The sequence below is a fragment of the Odontesthes bonariensis genome, chromosome 13, assembly GCF_027942865.1.
Source record: "Odontesthes bonariensis isolate fOdoBon6 chromosome 13, fOdoBon6.hap1, whole genome shotgun sequence".
NCBI lineage: Eukaryota > Metazoa > Chordata > Actinopteri > Atheriniformes > Atherinopsidae > Odontesthes > Odontesthes bonariensis.
In genome coordinates, this window is record NC_134518.1 from 15,079,160 (window position 1) to 15,106,260 (window position 27,101).

General features: G+C 42.5%; 1 protein-coding gene across 4 annotated transcripts in view; it reads left to right on the plus strand.

Moving 5' to 3' along the window:
* Nucleotides 1-26,182, plus strand: part of pdlim7 (PDZ and LIM domain 7) — a 28,250-nt gene extending 2,068 nt beyond the window's left edge. For 3 of the 4 annotated variants that reach the window (XM_075481114.1, XM_075481115.1, XM_075481116.1), the window contains exons 2-11: nt 484-582; nt 7,125-7,276; nt 10,695-10,722; nt 11,575-11,771; nt 21,387-21,439; nt 21,556-21,793; nt 22,243-22,423; nt 22,558-22,678; nt 24,663-24,778; nt 25,115-26,182. In XM_075481114.1, the coding sequence (XP_075337229.1) occupies nt 484-582; nt 7,125-7,276; nt 10,695-10,722; nt 11,575-11,771; nt 21,387-21,439; nt 21,556-21,793; nt 22,243-22,423; nt 22,558-22,678; nt 24,663-24,778; nt 25,115-25,201 (1,272 nt within the window). In that variant the 3' untranslated portion in view covers nt 25,202-26,182. Of the gene's footprint in view, nt 1-483; nt 583-7,124; nt 7,277-10,694; nt 10,723-11,574; nt 11,772-13,292; nt 13,310-13,641; nt 13,684-14,299; nt 14,455-14,867; nt 14,905-16,766; nt 17,400-21,386; nt 21,440-21,555; nt 21,794-22,242; nt 22,424-22,557; nt 22,679-24,662; nt 24,779-25,114 lie in introns of those variants that run through there. The other variant, XM_075481117.1, reaches the window with a different exon arrangement.
* The last annotated feature ends 919 nt before the right edge of the window (nt 26,183-27,101 follow it).

Genomic DNA, 27,101 nt, shown 5'->3' on the forward strand with positions numbered 1-27,101 from the left:
TTGTGACCCAGATGCAGCTCTGGAATTTTATTGCCTCTTGGTTGCTTGTGTGTTGTTGACACGATTCCACGAACTTTATGAAGGGATTTGCATGAGGGTTTTACCAGAGGTGAGACGTGGCCCAGCTTGGAAGCGAATAACTTTTGATGTTGACGAGTATCCAGATCTGAATCTTCATGTTTGGAGGTGCACGGTCTTGGACTGCTCTCACTGTTCTGTGCATACTTTAAAATATGATGAGCCTAATTTCAACAGTCAAATGATTATTTGCACCAAAATAAGTATTGAAGGACTCTGTCTCACATGGTTGTTCTTTTGGAACGGCAAAGTGTAGGAAGTGTAGGAAAATATCATTTCCTACATGGAATGTGTGCGTTTTTTTTTAGCTGGAAACAAAAACAGACAACCAGCAGCAAGACCTTGAAGACCTTTTCCTGGCTTTCTGCCTAATTTAAACATTTCCTTTTTCCCCTCTTTCTCAAGGCTATGAACATGTACACTGTTACCCTGAGCGGCCCCGCACCATGGGGCTTCAGGCTGCAGGGAGGCAAGGACTTCAACATGCCCCTCACTGTTTCAAGGGTAAGAAACAACCATCATAATTACCTTTTTGTACTGCTCTCAGTTTGTATGGATCACTGACGTCTTTTTATTTATTTATTTATTTATTTTTTGGAGCTCCTCTTAAATGATTTGCATGAAAGGTCACTCTAAGAAGCCATTTTATGTTCCTCAGAGCTTCTATTTGAAGGCTCCGGGCAATTAGCACGTCTTGTCAGTGTTAGATACCTGTTTGTTAACCACATAATGATCCTGCCTGAGCCGATGCATATCACGTCTCTCTCTCTTCCACGATAGGTATTGTATTCAGACTGTGGCGTTTATTTTCATATCGCTCACATTTTCATGGTGTGCGCCCCACGTCTTGCGCGGCCGGTCTCAGATTGCAGAGCCTTTTGAATGAGCCGCATTCACCGGTCACAGGAACATGCTCTCATTTGTCTCCCAATACTTTGCACTCTCCATGTTGGGTCATCTTGTCCTCACAGAATTAAATTTGAAATAAACTGCAGTTGCAGTTGAGCAGCAACCATTTTCCAGGCCTTATAAGTGCAGTGCCGCCTCGCCTGACAAACATACAGGCGCGCACACATAAAATAATTCCTGCGTTGCAGCCAGCTGTTGCACTCAGATCTGGTTTTCTGTTCCGCACGAGTTTTCCACTTGTGTAAGCTCGGCTGATCCACAGATATCAAACTGGCTGCCGTTTATTAATCAGTTAGTTCTGTCTCCGTTTGCCGTTTCCTTTTTACAGAGATAATTGAGTCGGTGAGTATTGCTCTTTGGCGTACAGAGCTTGACGTATACTCCAAGCAGCATCGCACCGAGGCCTGTGTTAGGCTGATGTAATCCCCTGGTGATGACAGCAGTTATCACCAACCATGTCGGTACACGTCTTTCATCTGCTCTGCTCTCTGGCAGACATCGCAGTCAGAAACGCAATGTTCCTCTTTGGATTTGTGACAACATTTTCTTGTTTCCACAAAAGAACGAATGGAAGTTAAAATCTTATTTTTGAAGAATGGCCTCAGGAGGAAAACCCCCCCAGAAAAACTAAGATTTTGGGTGGGACGTAACTCTTCACTTAGATTAATTTCAGTCTAGACAGGCAATGTGTACTGCAGGGTGAATATCAATGGGGGTGAGTCAGTAGTTCTTGTTGAGCTGTGCTCACTAAATGAGTGTGGGAGGCCAGTTTTTCTCCAGTCCAGGTACATTACGCATGCTGATCATTTTCCCCGCTGACAGAAATAAGGTTTGTTTTTGTTTTTTCAGTTCAAAGCCTCCCAGCATCTCCATTTATTTATTTATTAAATTTTTCAGACTTGAAATATTCGTTGCTTCCAATCTTGTGTAGGGGAAAACAAAACGAAGGGAAAAAAAAAAAAAAAAATTACATTTTTTTTTTTTTTTTATAAGCTTGAAGCTGTAACAGCTGGATTGGTGGCTAATATCCCGGACACCACCAGGCCTCAGGGTGCAGGAGTTATTAGCACGTGCCTTGTTCTGTCTCTTTGCCTCTCAGGGACTGTTGGCTCTCATCCTGATTGTCATAAAGGAAGGGACAGAGAATCTAACAGTCGCAGAAGGTGAAAACAGCCCAACAAAGGGCTGTACAGCGTCCCTTAGTAACGTGAAAACAGAAAACTGAGGCCTGTGCTTACTGGGCTTGCAACGGATGAAATGAGTCGGTGGTTTTTCTTTACTGGCTTGCGGCTGATGAGATAAGGATCTCAACTGAGACAGTCGTTTAAAAGCCATTACAAAATGAAGAACATGTGGAGTGACAGGACTAAAGGTTTTTAGAATCTCAGTGAGGCAAAGAGATCAAAAGGGATAACTGCTGAAAGATCCAAACTAACTGGGTGTAGACCAGAAGATGTTTAGCACAGCTTGAGACAGGATTGTTTATTGTACAACAGTAACTTTATATTTCACAAAATGTCTGTTTGACGCTCTGCAGAGAGGTTGTCTTTTTTTTTCAAACTTTATATTGATTCAAAACGTCGTGGTTCTATAACTTATTGCCTCTTGTTAGGGAGTTGTTTTATGGCTTTCCTTGCTCTACAAACGATCCTGTTTCCTCCCTCTGTCTGTGCGCCTTTAGAGCTATGCTTTCTCAGCATTCCAAAGATTTTTCTCATATCCACCCTGCCGCTGCCAACAGACAATCCTGCTGTCTCCTCCCTGCGTCTGTCTTCCACACTCACTTTTCTCATCCATATGATGAACTCCCCCACTTTCAAGGGAACTGTCCCCCAATGAGATCAGAGGGATGATGACCATTACTTTTAAGTCACTGCGAATGGGGGAAAAGGATGAAAATACTACGATAGAACAAACACCCCAACTTTCAACTTGCGAATTAATATCATGCTATTATAGCATCCTAAAGCAGCTGCATACATTCAGAGAGAAATGCTTGGACAATGGAAGGTAGAAAATGTATTGAAATATGCCAAATAAATAAAACCAATGAACTAAAATAATGCGCCCACGGCTTTTCACGATTATAATGAACCCTTTTCTTTTTTCTGGGATCGTGTGGCAAAAACATTGGTGACATTCCAAATGCACATGTAAATGCAATGGGTAATATCGAGGATCGGCCCAAAAAACCCCAAACTGCTAAGATGGTGTCCATACATTGTTTTTTTTTTTTGTTTGTTTTTTTTTCCCCATCCAACCCATGTGCCACTTTTGTTGTTGTGTTCCTCAGGACTTGTGTGACTTAAATAGACTTTATCTCTCACCATATGTTTGTGCAGACATCCTGTTCCAACGAGTTGAGAATAGAATTTAGGATGTTTCAGTTGAGGTCTGTCCGTAGATCTACCCCCCAAATCTCGGCGCCGTTGCGTTCCATAAACATTATGACACCCCAGCTAAGCCTCCTGAGCAGCGCCATCTGGTTTCTATCGACAAACACATGCCACACCACTAACATCAAAGCTGGGGTGAAAATTGCAAATGATGTCACATTAATAAGCGAGTGGAGAGAATTTAAAAAAAAATATATATATATATATATTTTGAATGCCTGTCCAGCCTCCCCACCACAGCTGGATGTGTCATGGAGTCTGTGTTCTGTCCCACTTGAAGACCATCTGTTGCGTTATCACTGGCATCCTCTTTAACATTACACACACACACACACACACTCAGACTCTGGGCAAAGAGGCCTTGTTAGAGGGGTGAATTAATAATTCAGTTTGTGCTGATAGATTGGCCACAGGGGGCATTTCTTCTGGTGGGATATGTGCTGTGTTGTGAGCAGTGTTTTTAGGTGAGTTAGTGCTAGGTGTTCCACTGCAGTCATTACGGGGGCACAGGGGGGAATCACATACTTGCAGGTTTAGTTTTCCATTTCTCAGAGTGATATTTATGGCGTTGCATCAGCTGTGCTGTGTGAGTGATGTAAGGACAGACGGTCTCTCAACCCCCAAATAGCCGTGGAAAGAATAAAAGTAAGATGGTGCAGAGTTACATTGCCATTATATCACCAGCTGTAGACAAACTTTTGTGCATATTGCCAAAGCAAGCCTAACCAGCTGAGAGCAAGCATGAGCCCCTGGCTTTACCTGTAAGGTCTCTCAAGAGAAACTCTCCAAAGCGTTGCTGCATTCTGAAAGGTTGGCTAATGCTTTGAAATTGGATAGCAAACCAAAACGGCTCTCCTGCCACGCTCTGCCAAAAACCTTTGAAACAGGCCACGAATGTTGTCACGAACACTCCAAGTTGCACAGATGTCTTGCTATTAATGTGACTCGAGCTCGTAAAATATTCATACATAACATGTGGAGTCTGCCTTTCATTTATTAGGTGTCCTTGTCAAGAAGTAATCTTTTTGATATGCCTACACGGCTGCGTTCAAGCTGTGGTTCTTGTAAGTTCTAGTGGTGTGTGTGTGTGTGGCAAGAACAAGTGCATGTTTTCCAGTGTCCTTCCCTGTATTGACAAACTGCTGGGGGGAGGACGAGGCAGGTATAGGGTTTCTGTCTGTCCCTTACCAACCAAAGGTCTGAGCGCAGCAACTTTAACTGCTGCCTTCTCAAGTGAGGGAGCAGCTGCACTCTGAACCTGAGCCAGAAACGCAGGTGTCTGTGTCCGTCACCACAACTCAAACGCATGCATATGAGATGATATTAAGCCTATAAGCTTTATAACTTTACATTTGTCTCTACAGTACATTTAGATGTCAGCTGTCGAATGCAAAGAGATCATACTCTGCTTTTTGAGTTTTCTCTTTACCTGCAGTGTTATAGTGTGTGTGTGTGTGTGTGTGTGTCAGCGGGTACAGAAAATGCCTTCCAGATCAGAGGTGAAACGTCTTCAAGAACCAAGCAAAGAAGTCCAGTTTCCCAAGCACTCAGTATTACCATGACCTGCATGATTGAGAATCTACACCAGCATCACTCTACACCATTTTTGCATAATGCCAGCCAAGTAGCAAATTTGGTACAAGCTAACCAAAGCAAACAATGAGCGGCTGTCTTGTATTCCACCATTTTAAGCCATCAGCTGACCAATGAGAGCAACTCGACTGGGCTAATGTAATGGTGAAGTCTGACATGTCTGTCTAAGGTGTTGGACCACCATGAGTGGGCTAATTAACATTTTAATTCCATTTCTTTTCAATTGATATCCAAACGGATGAGAAAAATCATAAGATTCAAAGAGTGAACGGAAGTGCATCTGTTTCTTGAAGCACACTGCATATTATGCCAGGCTCTGCACTCGTTCACGATACGTCACATGCAAGCTGTTAGCTCTTAAGATTCTTTGTAAACTGGATTAAAAACTTCTTACCTAACCCTTCTAATTGCTTCCAGTGACTGTAAATCAAAGGCAATTGATGTTATGTTTGAACTTGGCTGTAAAATAAGTGTTTTTTTTTTTTAAATAACCCCTGAAGAATTAATTTCATCCCATTTATAGCTCTGCCAGGTTTTCACCCGGAACAAACTTTTTTTTTTTTTTTTTTTGGGGGGGGGAGGTTGGCTGTTGTGTCGAGCAGTTTTTTTCAGCCTGAGCCGTCATCAGTTTGTGGTGCACATTACTTCCCAGCTCACACAAGTGTTTGTGTTTAATGTGCAGCAGAATCAAAGCAGCAGCAGGCGCGATAGCTTAGCTGAACATGGCAGAAAACCCCTGATTGAACTGCAGAGTCCTTTGAGCTTCTGATGAACGAACATTTACAGGGCTCCATGACACCAGAGAATACTCCTGATGTTTTTCTTTTTTTGGTCGTTTTTCTTTGCCAGAAATCCTGACACTTGCTCTCTTATCTGATGGCGCACACTTTGTTCTCGGTTTTCCTGTGTATTTGACACCTGTCTCGGGTTTCATTAAGCTGCCTCGGTAAGCTGACGAAGCCCGTTTTATTCACAGTCTGCCATCTCTTCTCTGTGTATTAGAGGACATGGGAGGAAGAGTTGCAAGTGCACATGTAAATAAAAAAAAATAATATTATTGCCTGTATAGCGAAAGCTTTGTCAGGTTTTTCCAGTTGTAACAAGACTCCATCCCCGACTCCTGCACTGACTAATATGCCTGCAGCCTGCCCCATAGCCCGAGAGGATGATGTCACTCTTTATCAGTCAATGACATATCCATCAGGGTGGGGAAAAAGGTAGATGGTTCATTCCGGTAAATGACGTGACTCATGGTAACACATGGTGCTTGTCTGCCGCTGTCGAGCACTTCTCAAGTCACATCTGGGGTAAATAAGACGCTGTTGACTGATGACATCATGACATCATGATAACCCTAAAATGTGTGTTGCTGCGAGTGAAACAGACCCAGACACACAGACTCCTCGAGTAAATTATTAGCTGTTAACAGACATGACAGAAGAGTCGGCTGAACATGGCTTTTGGTGTGTTTAGAAATGCAAGAGGCGCTGTAATAATGACAGGAAGTTGTAAGTACAACCTACCTACACTTTGCGTTTAGAGGCAAAAGAAAAAAGATGCCAAGATTATTTATGTTGTTCTTTCTTATATCTGATAAATGGTGAATCAATATGATTTTAAAAATAAATAAATTTGACCAAATTTGAGAGCCGGTCAGGAATTATTGATCAAGTTAGCTCTTTTTTTTTTTTTTTTTTCCCGAAGGGTTTTGGGGTTTAATAAGACTTAGAAATGTTAAATGCCTCCAATAATGCTCATGGGGTTGGATGCGTCTTTGGTGGACGAGGCTTCGCTCAGCTTCACAGATTTCTTCATGATTCTCATCACACATTATACACACACGGGTCAAAACACTGCATGCACTTATATTTTGTTGCACTTGTTTAGTTCTTGGGGCCAATTTTAAGAATACATTTCTGAAAAAGAAGACATTCTGTTAACATTTGTTGTCATCATTTTTATTGGTTATAAGTAAAATTGTATTTTATTTTTTTCTCATTTGGACTAAAGCTTTCTTTTTTTCTTTTCATTACAGTATATTTCTGGTTATTATTGTGTGTTTTTTTTTTTTTTTTTTAAATGATGACCATTGGTAGGAGTTTTATATTTACTGGAGTTGCACCCGTGTGGCTGTGTAATTTCCTCCAGCTTACACCGGGTGGAAAAGCAGCCCAGGCCGGAGTTGGGGTGGGAGACTGGGTGGCATCCATCTCTGACGCCAATGCTGAGGATATGACCCATGTTGAGGCACAAAACAAGATCAGAGGAGCCACGGACTCCCTCACCCTCACCCTCAGCAGGTAAGTCGCTTGGCAGCGCACGATGCAGCAGAATCTGACTTTTATCGCATTCGCACAGCAGCATAGATCGCCACAAAGCGTGCACTCTCCTTCATTTGTGCTCGGACAAGATGCCACAAAGACCTCAAAATGTACCCCAGTATAACCGCTAGTTGCAAAGTATGTTTAAAATTATCATTGGACACAGCCAACCAGTTTTACTTTCCTAAAAGTTTTGGCACAAATGTTGGACTCGTATTTGCAGCAGAAGTTAGTATCTGTGAGTTTTGTTCATGCAACTCTAGTTTAAACTACAGGTGTGTGTGCTTTTTTTTCCCTTTTTATTCTTATCCTTCTCAAAGAAACCATATGTATCTTGCAATGTGCCTCAAGTTCAAAATGAAATAAAAGAAACTTTCTACATATTGATGCGCTCTGTTAATCGTGGGCCAGAAAATCTTTTAATTAGCAGTAGCTCCTACAGGCAACACTTACACCTGCTCGCGTTGGTCTCGCCAGAAATTCTTGACAAAGTGTCTCTGAGAAAAGAGGGGAAAAAAAAAAGTTTCATCAGCAGGTTGATTAGAAGAATAAAAGATTTCGCTCCCAGAGAAAGATGAAGTCTAATCATTCAAGAACCCTAAACCCTCAGAAAATGAGAAGGTATCGACTTGTGAGGTAATAAAAGATGAGCTTGCTGCTGTCGGAGGACTTTTTTTTTTTTTCTTGATCCTTACAAGTAATGGGAGAAAAGCTGTTATCTTGTTCACCTCTTTGTTGCGTACCAGGAGGCTCTGCTTTGAAATTCTTCCACATCTTTCTTTGCTAACTTGGATCGAGGGAGCAGCAGTAGGATATTTCAGAATTTCCAGAAAAGCAGAGCCATCACTTTGTTGAACAGTCGGAGCTTTAGATATCCCGGTTTGCTCTACATCGTTTAACATATTCGACTCTCATCACATCCGTATGCCATAGACCTCACGTAATTTGGATTTTCTTTGTAGGTTTAACTTTGTATTGTACAGTGAAGCTAAAATGAGTTTTGAGTTCAAATTAATAAAAAAATTTTTTTTAAAAAAAGACAAAACTTCTATACAGTTCCTGAACATTTTCGTTTCTCTGCATTTTGAAATCTAAATGTTTCTTTTCTTTCACCTTTACATAATCAGTGTATGGGGACTATTGTGATGGAGCTTTAATAAGCCGGTATGTTTACTTAACACCAGCCATATTTTTCCTGCACTCTGCGGTTTCCCTCGTATATTTCTCATCTCCTTGTGGATTCCAGCTACTGTAAACATTTCACGTTCTTCCTCTCTCTTTTTCTTTTCTTGCAACGGGTGACTCCCTGCAGATAAATCCCCAGTCTCCTCTCTTGATCTCTCCCTGTCCTGTTGTCATTATATCGCAAGAAAAGCAAATGTTGTTTTCCTGGAATGCCTTTCAGAGAGGTGCTATTGTCAGTTTTATTTATTCGGATCTTGGCTGCCATCCACTGTTTTTTTTTTTTTTTTTTTTTCCTTTTCTTTTTCTTTTTCTTTTATGTTAAGAGAGGACAGCTGCATTGTGATGAGATATGGTCTATTGTTTGTTTTAGTGTCTCATTTTGTTCAGTGTCAATGATCATCTTGTGTCTTTTTTTTTTTTTTTTTTTTTTTTTTTTATAGCTAAGGTTTAAGCATTATCCAGGGCCTCTTGTTTTGGGAGCGGAATAAAAAAATAAAAATATATGGGCAAATAGATCCTGTGCTTCTGACGGAGGAGATCATGCAGCCTCTACAGAAACACATTAAGTCCATACTTCAGTGTCAGTGGCTGGCCTCCAGGGATGTGATTGGGTTATGTTTGATGTGTGCAAAGTTGATCACAGTGTCATGGAGGATTTCTTTGCGGTTGAATTTCTGACTTTATCCGACATGCGCTTGAAAGCCAAGCACGCATCGGCTGAAATAAGTGATCCATGAAATGAGGTAGGAAATGATCTCACGCAGTGCTCACATTCGGCTCCGGCGCAGGTCAGACTCGGCCGCAGCGAGCTAATTTCTTCCAAGAAACGGTGATTTAATCGTCTCCCATTCCCGTGTGCCAAAGTAAATTGTCACGGGGGGAGCCACCATGCATGTCCCTGATTACACCCCCCCCTCCCCCCGGATTCCATTTGACTCATCAAATTGTGGGATAAGTTAATCTCAAGCTCTATGAATGTCACAATCATTTGTCTTCCCAGAAACATGACATGTGCAGACGTGTCAGTATGCCTCTTTCCCCCTCTGTCAGTCAGCGCTGTTGTCATCATCCCTTTAACATCGCTCTATCAGTGACTGAGCAAGCAGTGACGGGAGCGGTTACACATTGCTCATTGTCTCAGGAAGTGCCCATTGTTTTGTGTGCGACTGTAGCCTGAAACAATGAGGGCAACTTCGGGACTTTGTCGTTCTTGCTCAACCCTCTTCTAGCGCTGTGCATTCAAACATTGGTCAGGGGATAGTGGGGAGTTATGTTGGGACATGTGCTGTATTTTCTCATGCATGAATTTTTTCCAACTACTTATTTTTCTTTGGAAGAAGAACCCCCCCCCCCCCCCCCCCCTTTTTTAGCTGATTAGCTTAGTTGTTGGCACGGACCGGAGTCCTCAGGGCATCACAAGCGTAAACAGTATGAGAAATCAAGTTTAGTTTATTCAACTCATCTGAACCACATGTTTGATTACGAAAAACAAAGAGGCACTTAAAAGGAGTTGTGAATGTCTCAAATCCAAGAAATGCAGTTTTTTTTTTTTTTTTTTTTTTTTTGTTTTTTTTTTTCTTCAAAGCATTGAATAATATTTAGTACAATCTCTTTTAGCTGTCTAAAAGGGGCATTGGGATGATGCTGATGATCTAATGACACAAATTATTAAGCTCATCAATCAAAGTGGAAATTAAGAAGGAATCTAAATCGTATTTAATGCAAGTCCATTCGTAGCCACTCGCATTGTTATCCAGGATTTCATATTTTAGTTGATATTTCAACATGAGTAGAAGTTAAGATCCTGGTTTCAGTTTATTTCATTTTCATCTTGTAATTTAATTTTGAAGGATTTTGCAGCAATGTGTGTAATGACTTAGAACGGGCTTGAAGTATTGACTTTGCTCTGACAATAAATTATAATTTTTTATTTTTTTTTACACACTCAACCACATTAAAACCCTGTGCCTAATATCCTGCAAGTTCACTCCATGCTGCCAGAATGGCTCTTGCTGCAAGATTGTTCAGGGGAACGTGCACATGAACACAAAACCCAACACTTACCTGGCGGTAGATTTTCAACAAGATGGTCAATGTTTAACACTCAGCTTATACGTGGTTTTAATATTTTGGCTGATCAGTATAAGAGAAACATGATTCTGAAAGTATCTCAGTATTTTTGAGTACCGTCTCTTGTCTTTTCTTTCCTCAGAGCTTTCAAAGCGAGCGAAGATACTAAGGTAAGACTGTATTTGTTTGAAACTGTGAGCTCACCTCTGCCTGAACACCTGGATGATTTGCTGTGGTGTGTTGCTTGACTACAGTGACTGAATTGGAAGCTCCCTTTAATCCTGACTCACTATTGAATGAAACACTGCACTATGTCACTTTGTCTTTTACATTCATGTGAATCACCTGCACTATCCTTGCCCCGTGCATTAGCCAAGCTCCAGCGGGTCTCTGAATGACTTTGTTTGCTGGATCAAGTGTTGTGAATGTTGCTTTTGGAATTTCCTGTAGTTTCTTTTGTTGCGCCTTGCACAATCCCTGATACCAGAGAAGTACTGATGCATTCGGTTTCTCTCTGAAGCTTTTTGGCAGCTTCTTGCCCAACTGATTGCTCTTTTTAACAGCACAATAGTGCTATGAGCTCCCATGTGCCGCACGTTGTTATTGGTGAAGAACATACAAAGACAAAGTCGAGGTTCCGTTTTGGTAGGTGTGCTTTTGCCACCCGTGCATAATGCTCAGTGAGAAATCTCGTTAGTGAGAGATGGCAGTAATACATGACACTTTCTCACTTTAAGCATTTTTCATTTTAACTGCAGCAGCAGATTACTTTGACCAGTCCCCGGCTGACAGCCAGTTTGAGTAAAATAGCAGCGTTACACTTCTTAAGCATTTCTTCTGTGTGTAGAGAAAAGGCCGCAGGCTTTTACAGAGCTGCTGCTGCTGGAGTTCACTGTACTCGACTGCTGTGAGAGACCGGTAAAAGCTGGGGATTGTGCAACAGCAAAACGTCTTTGTGTGTCAAATGGCTAACTGCATGTTGTGCCTGTGCTGCATTGTCTCCCTCTCCCACACACCCACAGGACTCGCTTCCTACGGTTTCTGCTCAGCCAAAATACTCCTTTGCCCCAAGCACAGCCATTAACAAGATGGCGCGGCCATTTACAGCAGGTGGTGGTAGTGCCAACTCAGGACCTGCGATTAAACCTGTGGCCTACTCACCCAAACTTAACACTCCACGCTCACAGAGCCCTGCCAGCACACAACAGCCACAGAATGGGTAGGTGGAAAAATAAACACTATTACCTTAGGAGCTGTAATGTGACTAATGTGATTTTAATGGTGCTTTTGAAGTCTCATTATTCTAGCTTCCCATTAAAAAGGGAAAGCAACTCCATCAGGATGTAAAAGAATGTAGTTTGGTCATTTCTGCTGTGTACTGCCAACAGTTGGTCACCGACTAAGACACATAACGCAGAAGATAAATGCAGCTAATATATGCTGGCTCTCTGCCGAGAAGAATATTACGACTTTGCCATGAGATGTGCCTTAGACTGATGTGAAATAGAGTGTATCATGATAACCTCTGGAGTTGTAAGTCGGCCTGGAATACTTGGCTGAAACGTGTATTTTGAGCTCCAGCTGATATATCTGTATAGTGGAACATCAGGAATGACAAAAAACTGATTTAATGTGGATCATTGGTGGATGTGCTTCAGTTCTCAGTCACCGTTCTTTAGTTCTATAAACTACAGTGCAACCATTCTCTGCAGAGGTATGTATTCACATTTTAACCATGATGGGATCCTTTTTTATTTGTGAATTCATTTCATTTTATGGGACAAAGTCCTAAAAGGGTCTGGCCAGAACAGAGAAATGCATAATCCTTGGTGTTGATATTTGATTTGTTTCTTGGTGAGTCTCTTCAAAACCTTCCACGGATTCTTTTTCAGGGGCCGGATATTCTTGAACAGATTCAAAGAAGTGGCTGTATGGCTCGAGAAACTTTTCCAGGACAGGCCAGGCCACTTCCTGTAATTTGTGTAATGGCAGTGCTCTGACGGCAGCTGCTAGTGAGATGTGGTCTGTCGCTGCATTTAGCTTCACTCATAAATTCTGCTGAGTTCTCCCACAGCTTTTACTTGCGCACTCCAGAGAGGCTTCGTGTGTGTGAGGCTCGTGCTGAGATGGCTGAATGTCCTCTTGGAAAAGCGGCGAGCCTCATCAAAACCGTTTAGCGAAGAATTTGTTGGATTTGCCACACAAAGCAGTTGAATGCTAGCAGCTCATGTTTAATGTGTCCAGGTCCGACGCGCCAAAACAGGTTTTATGTTATTGGTACGGAGATTACACTGACGGCCCGTCACTGCTCTGGTATTTCGAACTATTTCCGCCGTATGGAAGCGCAACAAAGATTTGAGTGAGCGCGGTGTAACAGAGTTTTATTTTCTGACAGAAACTGTCTCCATTTGCATATTTCCAAAGCATTTGTGCATATTGAGGGGATGGCAGTAGCAAAGGTTTTGTGGCAGTCTGCGGAGTCATTTTGGGTCACGGTGACGGCGGATGATTTGACAGACGAGCAATGCTCTGTTTCTCTCACAAAGCTTGTTGACAATAACAGCACGCCTCGTGTCACCTCTTGCCTGCTGTCTGCATTTTGTTGGCTCTTCTTCGATCTCGTGCTGTGTCCAACCTTTTGTCACGTATTGACATGTTCTGTTTCTTCCTCCCCCGCTCCACGATGAGCTCTGACCTGTCTCTCATTTTGTGCTTTTCTTCTTTTCTTTCAACTCCACAGATGGAAAACCTTGACAAGTTAGTATATTGCTTTCATGTTTGCAGTCCAGTGTGAAATGTCACTTTCTGGTTTTCCTTTTGAATCCCCATTCACACTCATACTTACAGTCGTTTTGGGTTTTCACCTTTCAACCACTTGCCTGTGTCCCCAATAATGCTAGAGTTCATAAAGTGGAGACCTTTACTATCAAGCTATCATTCTTAATTTCTGACAGTTGAATGCAACTATCCGAACAAACAAAAAGCTTAATTTTGTATTCAGTTCTTTACTCATTAAAATCCTCTCTCCCCCCCTTTTCATTCATGCTAATTTCACATGGTCTTGATTTGGTCTCTGGTCTGTTCCACAGGGGTGAAGCTACTTATTATGACGATATCTACCAACAGTCCAAGTAAGGGGCAGCTGCATGCTGGCTGGGCTGTCAGCTTTAGCAGCTTATTATGGTCAGGGTGTTTATGAAAAGAAAGCGAGGCGCTGATGCTCTTTGGTAGATTCAGTTATTTGGTTTAAAGAAAGGTGGCAGTTCATTAGTGAGCATTCATCCTTTCTCCTCCGCTTGCTTGTTGATGAATGCGTGCATGCTGTCGTTGACCTAAAGCTGTGCTGAAAAAGACATTTTTGAAAGCAAACGGTGCTTCTTTTGTTGCTTCTTGAGTTGTTTATCAGATATGAAAGCCTTGAGTTTTTTTCTTTTTCTAACTGTCACTCCTGATGTGCTCATTTACATTTATGAGCCAACAGTATTCCTGTGAAAAAATGTTAGGAATGGGTGCCTTTTAATTCTCTCATGGTGTGACACTGATGCTTGCTCAACTCGTGTCGAGTACTACACGATCTGTTCAGAAGTCCACCGTTTTTAAAAGTTGCCTGCTAACCTGGGTCGGTGGAGTGGGCATTTGCTACCGTAGACCGGGTTGTGTTAACCACGCCTGCTGTGTCCTGCTGCTGGGTGTGTGTGTGTGTGTGTGTGTGTGTGTGTGTGTGTGTGTGTGTGTGTGTGTGTGCAGGCACAGCCTCAGGGTGGAGAACTTGCCCTGTTTTATCCCCAACGACCGCAGCAAGAAGAGGCTGATCCAGGACACTGAGGACTGGCAGCCCCGCACCGGCACCACCCAGTCTCGCTCTTTCCGCATCCTGGCCCAGCTCACAGGCACCGACTTCAGTAAGTCAGGGCCTGAGCCAGGCATGATAAGGGTGATGGATTAGTGTCTCTGTTTGTCAGGAGAAAGTGTAGGAGGGGGAGTTGCTACTGATTTGATGATCATAGCGGCTCCCAGGTGACCGCTGTGTGAGTGACAGAAAGGTGAATAACAGGTTCGTCCATTTTTTTTTTTTTTTTATGTGTAGCTGGGCTTCAACTTTCAGATGGCTGCCGTCTTCTGCGACAGCCGTGCATTATTTCCCATGACTGCCTGATTTAAAATAGTTCAAGTAAACAAAGAGCCTCTTTAAATATAATGGTGACTGCATTTTTAGTGTGATCTCCTTCCTTTATGTTTAAAGCCAGTAGTAGGTTTGTAGTGGCTTTATTAGCCCGTGAGACGATCTGATATGTGTCTCTCCTGAATCTCTCAGTGCAGGACCCAGATGATGAAACTATGAAGAGGTCCAGGTAAAGATTTGAGTGTCGCTGATTTAAATAGTCACGAGTGTTTGTGTTTGTGCACATGTGTGTCTGTGTGTGCAGAGGCTGCAGTTTGGCAGTTTTCGAAATGATCGCAGCTTTTTTTTTTTTAGTCTCCCTCTTGTTGTGTGTTGTGATATATTTTCCACTTTAAATTTTGGCCTTGCGTTTTAATTTCCTAAATGGTGTGCTGTGCAGTGAACATGAATGCAAGACTGCTAGATGGCGTTGTGAGGTTTTGAAAATGTTTGTTAATTTGCTTTGCTGCTAAAATGTAGACTGGACTAAAAAGCATCATTTTTGTGTGTTGATGAAGATTATGGAACTGGAGCCTTATGGTTATTTAAAAAAAAAAAAAAAAATTTACTCTTGATTTTTAACAGTGGTGCTGAAAGGTTTGTCGACCCTTTAGACTGATTTTTTTATTTTTATTTTTCCCCCCACATAGATGGGAGCAAAAACAATGTTAGATTTTCACAAAAGCTTTTTTTAAAACAACAAAAAAAAGTAGAGGAAGGTCACAAATTTGACATGAATATCAAACTCTGTTTTTCATTTGAAGCAATGATCAAATAGTGTGTGAGTCAAAACAGAAGGATTAGCCATTCATTATTTTGGGATTAAGTGACAGGGATCCGTCTTAAGCCACTGTTTGTGGAAGTGGATCATCATGGTGTAAATGAAGGAGACTTCAGAAAACCCTAAAACAAAAGTTTTTTTTAATTTTTTTATATCAAGCTAGAAAATATGACAAAGTATGCCTAAAGAGTTTGGACTTCACAAATCCACAGAAACGGAGACTGTGGGCAAAGGAATGAAATTTTAAGAACATGAATACCTGGAAAGGTCCACGCAAAGTTTGTTATGGTTCACAACGTCACGGAGGAACACAGGACAGCGGTAAACACCTGAAGGGTTTTCTCACATTAGTTGATGTTAATATTAACACAATGACTGTGTGGAAAATTTAACAAGAGGGGCTTCAGCACTAGTGGCTAAAAAATCCCCAGCATCATTAACTATAACATGGACAAGAGAGATGACTGTTTTAGACAAAGGAAAACGCTGCATTCCAATATAAAAAAATCTTCCTCTTTCTGTGAAACGTGGTGGCGGTACTGTGGTTTGGGCCTGTTTGGCTGCACGTGTGGCAAGACGGCTTACATTCATTTTTGATTATATCAGCAAAATCTAAAGCAAGACACGAGGACATGTATTCTACACGATGTAGAATAAAGTCCTGATTAGTAAGGACAAAGTGTGGGAGGAATCTTAGAAACTGTGGAAAGACCTGAAGTGAGACGTTTATGGGGGGGAACCATCAACATCAGAGGTGAACTGCTCAATATCTACAGGACGGAAACGTCCAAGTTACGGTTATGAGGGATGGCTCAGATGCTTTTGACACTTAGATTTAAAATATTGTATAATTTTCCTCGGAGTAAATTCTTTTTTTGTTGGTAAAAACTTTTCAGCCGAGTTCTCTTCATCTTCTTGTAGGACTAAAAATGAAACGACTTTGGTTGTATTTCTGCGCTTGTAAAGGGAAAAATCTGAAGAGGTCTGACTTTCAAGCACCACTGCATGATGCACATTTGTTAGGTTTGCTTTTTTCAATCTTTTGTTGAATATGAAGCAATTCATTCTTAAGAATTAGAATCTTTAATATGACTTGTTGATATTTGCTTTGCAAACCTGGTTTGACATCTGTGCCGTTTTCCCTTAACTACTCTGTCATCTTGTCAATTTGTGCACTTCACTCCACTTTCTGCTGGTTTAATTTATTCTTTGCTCTGCAATCTGTTTCTTCCTTCTCTCTCTGTTCTCATATCTGTGTTGCCTGCGGTCAGGGAAAAGTTCCTCACTGAGATTCAGAGTCCTCGCTACGCTCGTCTGAGGGACTGGCACCACGACAGGTCTGCCCGCTCCCTCAATATCAAATCTTGAGCAGCTCGAAGCCCCGGGACACAGAGCCGGCAAGCGATAACTGCACCGCAATGACTACGTAACAAAGACGACGAAGAAAGCAGACTGTCTGATGGCAGTTAGCAAATTCACCTTTCACATAGAGATGGGGTGAAAAAAAAGAAGTTTTGGGGAAGCGAAGAAAATCAAACCAAAAAAGAAACATAGCCTTGATGACAAAGCCCAAAGTGGAACCTTGCATACTGAGCCTGAGCGCAAGATCTCACTTTGTATTCTGACTTGATGACGGTTTTCCATTTCATGCCGCATTGCTGGGAGTAAACTGGTGGGAATCCTTCTTTTAATGGTGAAGTTCAGAGCCTCCTTTGATCTGTCTCTGTTTACATTTATTGATCCCTTAAGTTTTCATCTCTGATCTCCTCTAATAGGCATCTCTAACCATAAAGAAAGAAAAGGAAGACAAATCTGTGCTTTTATGTGTTTGTTTTTTTTTTTTCCTGCTGTCATCACTAATATCCGAACTATATATAAAAAAAAAAATCTGAAAAAAAGCCTTTCATGATCTTCTGTCCTTTCTTTCGTGTTTTCATCTTCTTTCATTCATTTCAAGCTTAGAATAATTTTCCTCTTGATAACCGGCAATGTCTTTTGTTTTCCCCGTGTCTAAGTCGCCTCGCTTGCTTTACTCGACACCGAACGAAAATGATTATGTAGAAGCAGGGGGTTCCTCAGTATTTACGCAGGTCTGAATTAATGGGGTGTCTCCTCGGAGATCAGGGTTCAAGGTTTACTTTTATTGCCTCAGAGAGGAAATTGTTGTGCACTCGGGCATAAAAACAACAAATGGGCGCACACACGCATGAAGTAATACACATCCATAAAAAAATGGAGGCGAACAATGAGCGAATGCGGTCTTTTGTCCTTTGCTCTGGCCTGAAATAAACACAAGAGATTGTTCAGTGTATCATCAAGATAAAAGATCAGCAGTGCCATATTCATGTTTTCATCAGAGTTTCAGGGAGACTGGTTTCCAGAGGCCAAACGCGATTGAAATGTACTTTTCTTCTGTCTTTGGTGGCTGGAGGGGAAAAAGAAGGTGTAGTTCTAAGCAGTAGCACAGTTGGGCCTTGGCGTTCAAGGCTACAGCCTTGAGGAAGGAATGGAACCAGGATCTGGTTGTTTTTCAAGAATTTCACAAGGCCTCCTGATATTCTATATACTCATGAGATGCAAGCCGAGTCATGTTTCAAGATGCAAGCAATGCCTCAGAGTGGTTGCGGTTCGTTATATGACCTTAAACTTGGCTGAAGCCTGAAACCTGTTGTGAGTAACTGAGGAGATGTACTGAATTAGAAATGTCCCATCCAACTCGCCTTAAGAAATTAATGGATTTTATTGCAGCGTAGAATTAGATCATGGTTTCTATCATGAAGAAATCCATTACAATCAAATGAAGGAAAAGGGGTATTTCTGTCACATGCCAGAAACTGAAACGGGATATAAGGTCTGTGGACTATGATTTCTTCACTGGCAAGTACATATTTGCTAAAAATTGTGTCCACTATAAAAACACTTACAAACCCATGGCTTTAAAATGAAGAGGTAAGATGGGAAGAGATTGTAACACTACCAAATGGGGATGAGATGGGAGTCGGATGATCATTTCAGTGCTTGACCACTTTCTGCTCGATCTCACATGGTGGTTGTCAAGCCCGGAAACGGACTCATGCGGATTTTATTGAGTAAAAACAGATTTTGAGGGAAGAAAGTAATATTTTTGGCCAACACCAAACTCTGTTTAGTACTTATAACGTACAGTAATTCAAACTGTAGTTGGTTAGGCAGAATGCGACGCATTTTCCAACTGCTAATTTCAAACCACTATGCAAATACAGTTAGCCAAACAATAGCTGACAGGGTTGGGGTGTGCTGGAACATACATCTTAAAAGTTTTACAACCGTCCCCTGACGGAAAACTAACAATATTTCTTGATTTTTATTCATTTTTAAGCATGCCTAGGCAGTGGAAAATAAAGACTGCGAGAGGTGTGCCTGCAGATGTCTTTAAAAAAATAAATAAAATCTGAGGGTTCAAAGAAGGGCAAGTCAGTCAGATCAGCAGTGAAGGAACATGGCATCTGCCGTGTTACACTGAGCAGATGGGAGGCCAGGGATCCAGTGATGTGCCCAATGTAGGTTACAGAAGCATCTTTAAACACTCATATTGTTACCAAAGTTTGTTCTTGTAGACTGTTTTTATACACACACACGCCTGGTAAAACCATAGTGTGTTTGAGTTATGGTCAGTCACAGACATACATTGTTCTGGATTGTTCTTTTATTCTAATACATCTATTTTTGAAGCATATTCTATGGTGGGGCCTCTGTTTTTGCTTAATTTCTCTAAGCGTTACAACTTCCCCCAGTAGTGGGGTAACAAAGGAACACCATGTATTTGACACTGTAAATTTCAACAAGTGAGGAGGGGTCAGCCATAAAAATCAGTGATATTTCAGCACATATATAACCGCTGGCAAAACTGATGCCATCGCCACACATGGAGGTTGTTGTAAAAAATTATAATGAGATACATAAACACATCTTATAAATGGTTAATAGCGGAACAACAAAACCTTACTTCAAATGCCACAAATCACGCAAATATACCTGTAGAAATACATATTTTGCCTCACTATCTTATTTGGCACGTGTGCATCCAGGTTCTTGCAGAGCTGCGGTACCTTTTCCTCCTCACAGTCTGGGGGTGACTCATGTCAGTGGCTTCTTACTCCATAAGAAAAGAAAACACGCTCTTCCTCTTGCGGATGTTGGACTGCCAAAAAAAAAACCTCCCCTGTTTTCCTCATTGCTCAGCTTGATGCATCCTACAGGAGTGGAAGCTGGACAACAGAGGTGAAGCTGAAATCACAGGTAGAACAGGAAGAGCTGAAGGAAACGTTCCACGTCCAAAAAAAACCCCAACCTCTGTCTGCTGCGTGTCTGATGTGGGGATCGTGCACCTGCATCATATCACGCCTCTCGCTGTTGAGAGGAGAGCAGAAAGCAGAGGAAATGTCAAGTAAACACGAGCCAGGTCGCTCCAGGTGGGGGAAAAAGCTGCTGTGGAGGATGTACTTCAATTTGCACCTGCAACCTTCACCACAGTGAGGTGCAGTTCAAGAAACCTCTGAAAGTTGTGTGAGAGCCCTCTGCCGCTGGCCTGTTGCCAATGTAGGGCAGCTCGGCAGGGAAGGGAAGCCGGGGCCGCTTGTGTTGACGAGGATGCTGTTTTGTGAGTTGTTAGGTGGAGTCCCAAAAGGCGAGACGGGAAGAGGGCAGCTGACCCGGGGTCTGCGAGTCAAACTGACTGAAACGGGCTCTGCCCTTCATTTAACCTTACCCAGCCACCAGAGATCCGTCTCGCATGGCAGTCTTTTCCACCCTGCTTTGCTCTATTTTTTTTTTTTTCTTCTCGCATCGACCTCCTTATTTAGATCAGATCTCAGAATGCTGAACTGGGACGGCTCGTAGTTCACCACCGTCATCCACTCTGCAGGCAGCAATTTATTTGGTCTTGCTAAATTGCCCCCGGCTCTTAGTGACGGCTGCTTTCTGTGCAACTTCGAACTTTTGTATTTGTTCCGACGTGTTTGGCGTATAATTGATATGAAGGCTAATCCTGATATAAACTGTACTGGAATGAGGGTGTTGCAGGGTAATTCATTTCACATTTTCTTTTTATCTTCGCAAATGAGACACGATTTCATCATCTTTCATTAGTACATTGTTGACGGCACTGTTGATGATGTAAACACGAGCGATGCCTGAGGGGGATGTCATGTTTTTCTTTTTTTTTCTTTCAAGATAAAATGTCTCCAGAGCTCACTGCCTCGTCTCAGAAGCTGTTTTGCCCTCTCCCCTGTCGTGGTTTGAAGATTCTCTGAATATAGTGACGCTTGCTTCGGGTAACAGAACTGAGAAATGAGGAAAACTCTTTATTTCAGCACTTGTCCACACACAGGCCTGAAGCCAGCTCCTCTGCATCCAAATCTGACAGCATGACGCGTCTGACGAGTTTCTCTGCTTTTTGCCTGCGACTGATGTCGATCAGTCGGAAGAAGATGTTCGGCTTTCTTAATGTTCTCGTTAGAGAGGAGCCACTTTTACCTTTTTCATGCAGGGCTGGTGTGTTTATTGGATGCATGTCTGTTCAGCATTGGTTATTGAAGGGTATTGAATTTCTTCTTTTGTTTTTTCTCTCACATGGGCATGTATAATCAAGTGGAATGGTGTGCAGACACCACAAGCTGTTGGCAGTGGCTCAATATTTCATCACTACTTGGAGGTGGTGGGGGGGTTGTTATCCAACAGTTGTTATCCAGTTCATACTGATGCTCAGTCCTTCACGTAAAAAGGTGATTGGTGGTACGGTGGAGACGACCGTGAATGCTGATATCCACACATGACATTCTGAGAAGTAACTATGGTTACCGAGGTGTATGGGTTGTGTGTATCTTTTCTAATTAGTCATCCTTTCCCCACAGCCTTGAGCCAACTCCCTCTCCTGCCAAGGCCCAAACTGCAGATAAACCAGATGGTGAGTTCCTGCTCCTGCTGATGCGTAAAACGAAGCCCAGCAGCTTCCAGTAAAGGTTGAGTTAATAGATGCTTATTCTCACCTGTCGATACCTGTGCACCCTCCTCCTGACCCAGGCTCCAAGACTGCAGCCGCGGGCAGCTCTGGTCCGTCCTGCAGACCACCGTGGGTCACGGACCCTAACTTCGCCGCCCGCTATCGCCCAGACAAAACCAGCACCGTCGTGACCCAGCACCAGCAGCCCGTCCAGCCGACGCCTATGCAGAACCGCAGCTCCATCCTGCAGGCAGCGCAGCAGGCGCCCGAGGACAGCGGCAGGACCCCGTTGTGTGGTGCCTGCAATAAAATCATCAGGTGAGGCCGCAGCACAGCGTCCACACAACCAGTTTGATTTACAAGAATAATATAATGTCAGTGTTTGCTCCTTTCAGAGCCCTTTAAGAGATGACTCATATTTTAAGATGGTTAATATGCACAGCGACAGATTGTGTGTCTGCAGCAAATTAAGTCCGTCAGCATAATTCACACAGTCTGGCGACATCTCAGAGGACACGCATTATCCTGTCATTTCACCGATAAAGAGGAACCTTGGTTTTTTTATTCTGGTCACTGTTGCCAGCAACAAGAAGGCACAAATTTGCAAAGAACAAAAAAGAAAGAGACATGTCTCCAGTTTCTGTCAGTGTGCTGCTCCTGTGTGCCAGCCTTCCACATCGGCCGTCTGCATTTTCCTGTTGACGTTCACAGTTGGGCATCAGATTTCAGCGTCCACTCTGTGTTGTAATCATGTGTCTGTTTTCCAGGGGTCGGTACCTGGTGGCACTGGGGAGGTCTTGGCATCCTGAAGAGTTTACATGCTCGCAGTGCAAGGCTGTGCTGGAGGAGGGGGGGTTCTTTGAGGAAAGGGGCTCCGTCTACTGTACAAAGTGCCACGATAACCGATACGCTCCCAACTGTGCCAAGTGCAAAAAGAAGATCACGGGGGTGAGCGCGTCCTTCTCACATCCAGCAAAACCTAAAACTTCAAATATAGGAGAGGCTTTTTATTATTTCTGCTGTCAGCTGGTGTTCCGTTAGTAGGGAAATAAAAACAGTGTATTTTCTTTTTCTGTAATCAGGAAATCATGCACGCCCTGAAGATGACCTACCATGTTGAGTGTTTCAAGTGTGCAGCCTGCAAGGCTCCCATCAGGAACCAAGCCTTTTACATGGAGGAGGGCGAGCCCTACTGTGAGAAAGGTGAGAGCCTGCACTCATGCACTCAGTGCAAACTATGCTCCCTAACTTGCAGAACCACTGCACTACTACACTGACTACTCATGAGTACAATCCCACTTTAAAAACAAACAAAAAAGATCCTTTGGTAAATTCACTATCGATTTCAAAGTCATTTCCAAACTTAGTGCTAATTGTCAAAGGCTCCCATCACGTGTTCTGAATCTACGTGATGATTATTTGAAGAACCCCGGTGTCATTCTATGAAAATCATCATTTCATGTCTTTAAAACTGCCCAGATGTTCCTCTGCAGCTCGGCCTCATTTCACCTGTGAATGCGCAGATCAGCAGCGCCTGGCTGCAGGTGCTCGCCCTCATCTCGTGAATGGCTTTGAGTAAAGCGTTGCTTTCGCTTTTGGCTGCGTTTGTTTCACACTGACAATCTGCTGCTCTTGTGTCACGCCCCATTGGTTTTCTACGGCTGTTTATCGCACCTTTTGACTCGAGGTAAATCTTTCTTCAAATTGCCAGCTATGACAGGTTCCACCCACAACTTGACAGGATTCACAGGCTGTCTGATTCCAAGAGCTACTAAGCACAGTGTTGAGTCCTTATTTGCCTCTTGAGATGCCCTCATCATGTCTTCCAGCATATAAAAAATACCACAGGGACACGTTAAACAGATTTAAATCTTGATTTTTATCAGAGGGGGTCTCAGCTGTACATTCTTGGAACTTGATCAAAGTTAAGAGGGCATCAGCAGGGTGAAGAATTCTTAAGCTGTAATAGAAAGTTTGGCTTTAACTCAGTTTTGGAATTAAACACCATTTAACAGTGGCGCTTCAGCAGAAAATATGACACACTGGCTAAAGAAAAGCGTGCTCAAAGGGGGAAGTGTGCAGATTGATTAGTTGCAGTGCCACATGGGGAACATCTCAAGCCATGTAAGAGCCTCACACATGGGCCAAGTCTTACACACTTATTAGAAATCTGCACTGGCTGCAAGTCTATGGGTGAATAGAGGAGAAATGCGTCTCACGTGTGTGATGGATGTCGTGACTGAGCACAGTGTAGTTTAGTTTTTGTAGCCACTGTGTGGATCAGAGGTCTTTCAGAATGGAACTCCAATGCATCCCTTCTCCAGTTTGTCTTTAAACTTTGTTTGTACTTTTTAATTCTACCAAGCTTTTTGTTTCAGTTTTTTTTTTTTTTTTTTTTTTTTTGAGGACTTGTTGCTTTTTTTGGGGGGGGGTGTTGTGTTGTGAATTTGGCTTTGCATACTACAGTCAATCATAAACTGGGACGTTTTCATTTGCTCTAATCTATTTAACTCTAGTTTGCTCCATGCATTTCTCTGTTGGGTTTTATGAATGGTGTGTGCACCTCTATTATGCCCTAAATGATTTAGCGGGACGATGTGCGTCTCGCTCAATACTGAGGCTCTGACGTGTACGGCTGCTTTATCGGAGGCAAAGCCAGAACCCCGAGTGCTCGTACTCCGAATAATGCCTTCAGCTCTGATAAACATTCTGCTGCCTCAGCATCTTGGAGGGATTGTACAGCTCTCAACCACTTACTCTTGAGAAGCGGCATTATAACCTGACACTTTCTCCAGAGTCCTTGTGATGAAAGAGACTGGCAAATCCAGTCAAGTATCGGGAGCAATTTCCCCTCATCCTAATCCCCCCCCACCCCTTACACTATGGAAAGGCACTTCTACAAATATCTCAAACAGCCACATTATGGAACGGACACCGAGGAGAGGAGCCGCTGTTTGGCATCAGCACATCGTTATTACCTCCATTCAATCCTTTGAGTGGCTGTTTAGTGACGTTCCTCATCTTCAGCAGCAGAAAGCTCCAGTTTTCTTTTCGAAAAGATCAAAGTTATAGAACCCGTTGACACTCTTTAAGTTGATAGCATCTTTTAGATTTGAATGGGATGCCATATTTCTCACTCACATCTTGTCTCTTCTTTTTTTTGTGTGTGCGTGTGTGTGCTCTCCAGACTACGAGAAGATGTTTGGCACCAAATGCCACGGCTGTGACTTTAAGATTGATGCTGGCGATCGCTTTCTGGAGGCCTTGGGCTACAGCTGGCACGACACGTGCTTCGTCTGTGCTGTAAGTCATTTTGATTGATTTGGCTTCTCGTGGCATCTCTTTGCCCTGTATCTTGTGTCCGTCCCAGCACAATGACACCTGAACAATCTGCCTTCATGTCTCAGCCTCAAACTTCGCCTTCACTCTCTGTCTTTTTTAACCCGTCACCAGCTGTCCTATCTGTCCACCTCTCTCATTCTGTGAGGGAAACTGAAAGTGAATCCGGTCAAATAGATAATGTGTCTGCCCTGTCCAGTTGGAATCTGTGCAAATTCACATACACTGGTTAAGTCAGATATCTCCTTTGCCCCGGTTTCTCAATCTGTCTCTCTGTCTGTCTCCTTTCATCTTTTAAAGCTCTGCCAAATCAACCTGGAGGGTAAGACGTTCTACTCAAAGAAGGATAAGCCTCTGTGCAAAAGCCACGCTTTTGCTCCAGTGTGAGAGACCCAGCTACATCTTCAGAGGAAGGAGCACTTCTTCCTCCACCTCCTCTTTACCCTTTTCCGCCCTCTGACACACTCTACAGCCCCTCTTTGCCAGCCACACACGGAGTTCAGATCAGTCTTTTTTTTTTTTTTTTCTTTTTGCAGACCTTGTTTCTATGCTCAAGGCTTAACGCTAGCCTCACATGCTGTCACTTTACTGGGCTGTTTGGTCCGTTCAGATGTCACTGGCTGTAATAACAAATACTGTTTTGCAAAACTGGAAGTAATCGAGGAATTATTTCATAACATCGCCAACTTTTGGATGTTTTCTTTGAGTTTCTGCATAAAAAAATTCCTTCAATTTGCCTAGATTTAATCGTAGTCGATAAAGAAATCATTCTTGTTCAAGTCTAAAGTAACATCTTCCAAGTTCAAGGAGTCATTGAGCTTCTAATAATCGCACATATTGCAGTAATGATCTGCCTCTTCTCCTGCATTAAGTGTAGAGAAGTGGCGGCCCCATGCTGGAACCTGACCCACTCATTGGCTCTTACCACTGTGCCCTTTAATCTAATGGCAGCCAGTCTGGCAGAAAAGGAGTCGTTGCATTTCTGCTTGAACGGACCCCCATCCTCAAGAGCTGAAAATGCAGTACATTTCACTTTGGCTCCGGCAAATCTCAGCACAAACTGCGCTCTATATACGGAATTCTGAGTCATGTAGAAATCCTAAATTTGTCAGATTTTAATAGTCACAGAAATGGTTCACGTGGTTAAATGTTTCACATTCCTGCAGAGATTAAATAGATGAGATTTTTGGACATTCCTAAATCAGCAAAAACGATAGATATTTTTCCTCCATGTTACGATATTGTGATTAGTCCTCAGAGTACTTTCAAGCCATTGTTGATTATGTATTTATATTGCTTCAGAACTGGCATGTAAGTGTTTTTATAGCTGCTGAAAGTTTCAAATAAAACCGTTTAGTAACGCCACAATGCCTGAATGACTTTCCTAACTGTGCTTAGCGTAGAAACGTATAGAGTCCACTGTGCTGCACAGCCGTGCTTCAACAGAAACCGACAATAAAGCAAGTTTTTCTATGTGGTTTGAAAAGGACGTTGGGTATTTGGCTGCAACTTGCAAATTCACCACTAAATGTTACTGAATCCTACACACCACTCCTTTAAAGTTGCATTGTGTAAAAATAAAGCTCTATCCAGGGGGGGAAAAAAGTTTCAATTTGTATTTAATAGCTTTGCTAAATTAACTGGTTTTATCGCCTTAAAATGAAGCATTTATTTTTGTAGCGTGGCTCATTCTGCATGGTAGAATGCCCAAATGTCCACCATAAAAAGATACCTGGAAGAAGACTGAGCAGAGGGAGAAAAGAAGACAACCGTGGAGTAAGTGGTTATAGATGCTATTTTTGAAAAAGTCTGAGGGTAATTGAGAAATGGAGGTTCGTGTTTGTTATGTAATGCAAAGGCAGGCACAAGTGCACGAATCGACCAAGTTAAAGGAGCAAGAACATGAAGTGGAGAAGAAGCCAAATTAGAACGCGGAATCGCAGTTGGTGTTGATTTTCGTAGAAATCGCTGACGAAGGATAGATGTCTTTGAGGTGACATTAAAGTTGCTCATTTCCTCCTCAACACATGATATAGCATAGGGATAAAAATACAATATGTTGCTGGATGGGGTGTGGGGTGGAAGGCATTTGAGCTGCCATCTCCATATTTGCCACTAGATGCCACTAACTCCTCATATTTTCATCTTTTGGCAAGACATTTCCCCAAAAATGTCACCTTTAAAACAATTTTAAACAAATACACATGCTGACTTTACATGTTCTGTATACGCTCCATTAAACACCCTTTAAAGTTAACGATTGGCTTTTAAGTAAAGAATCCAATCC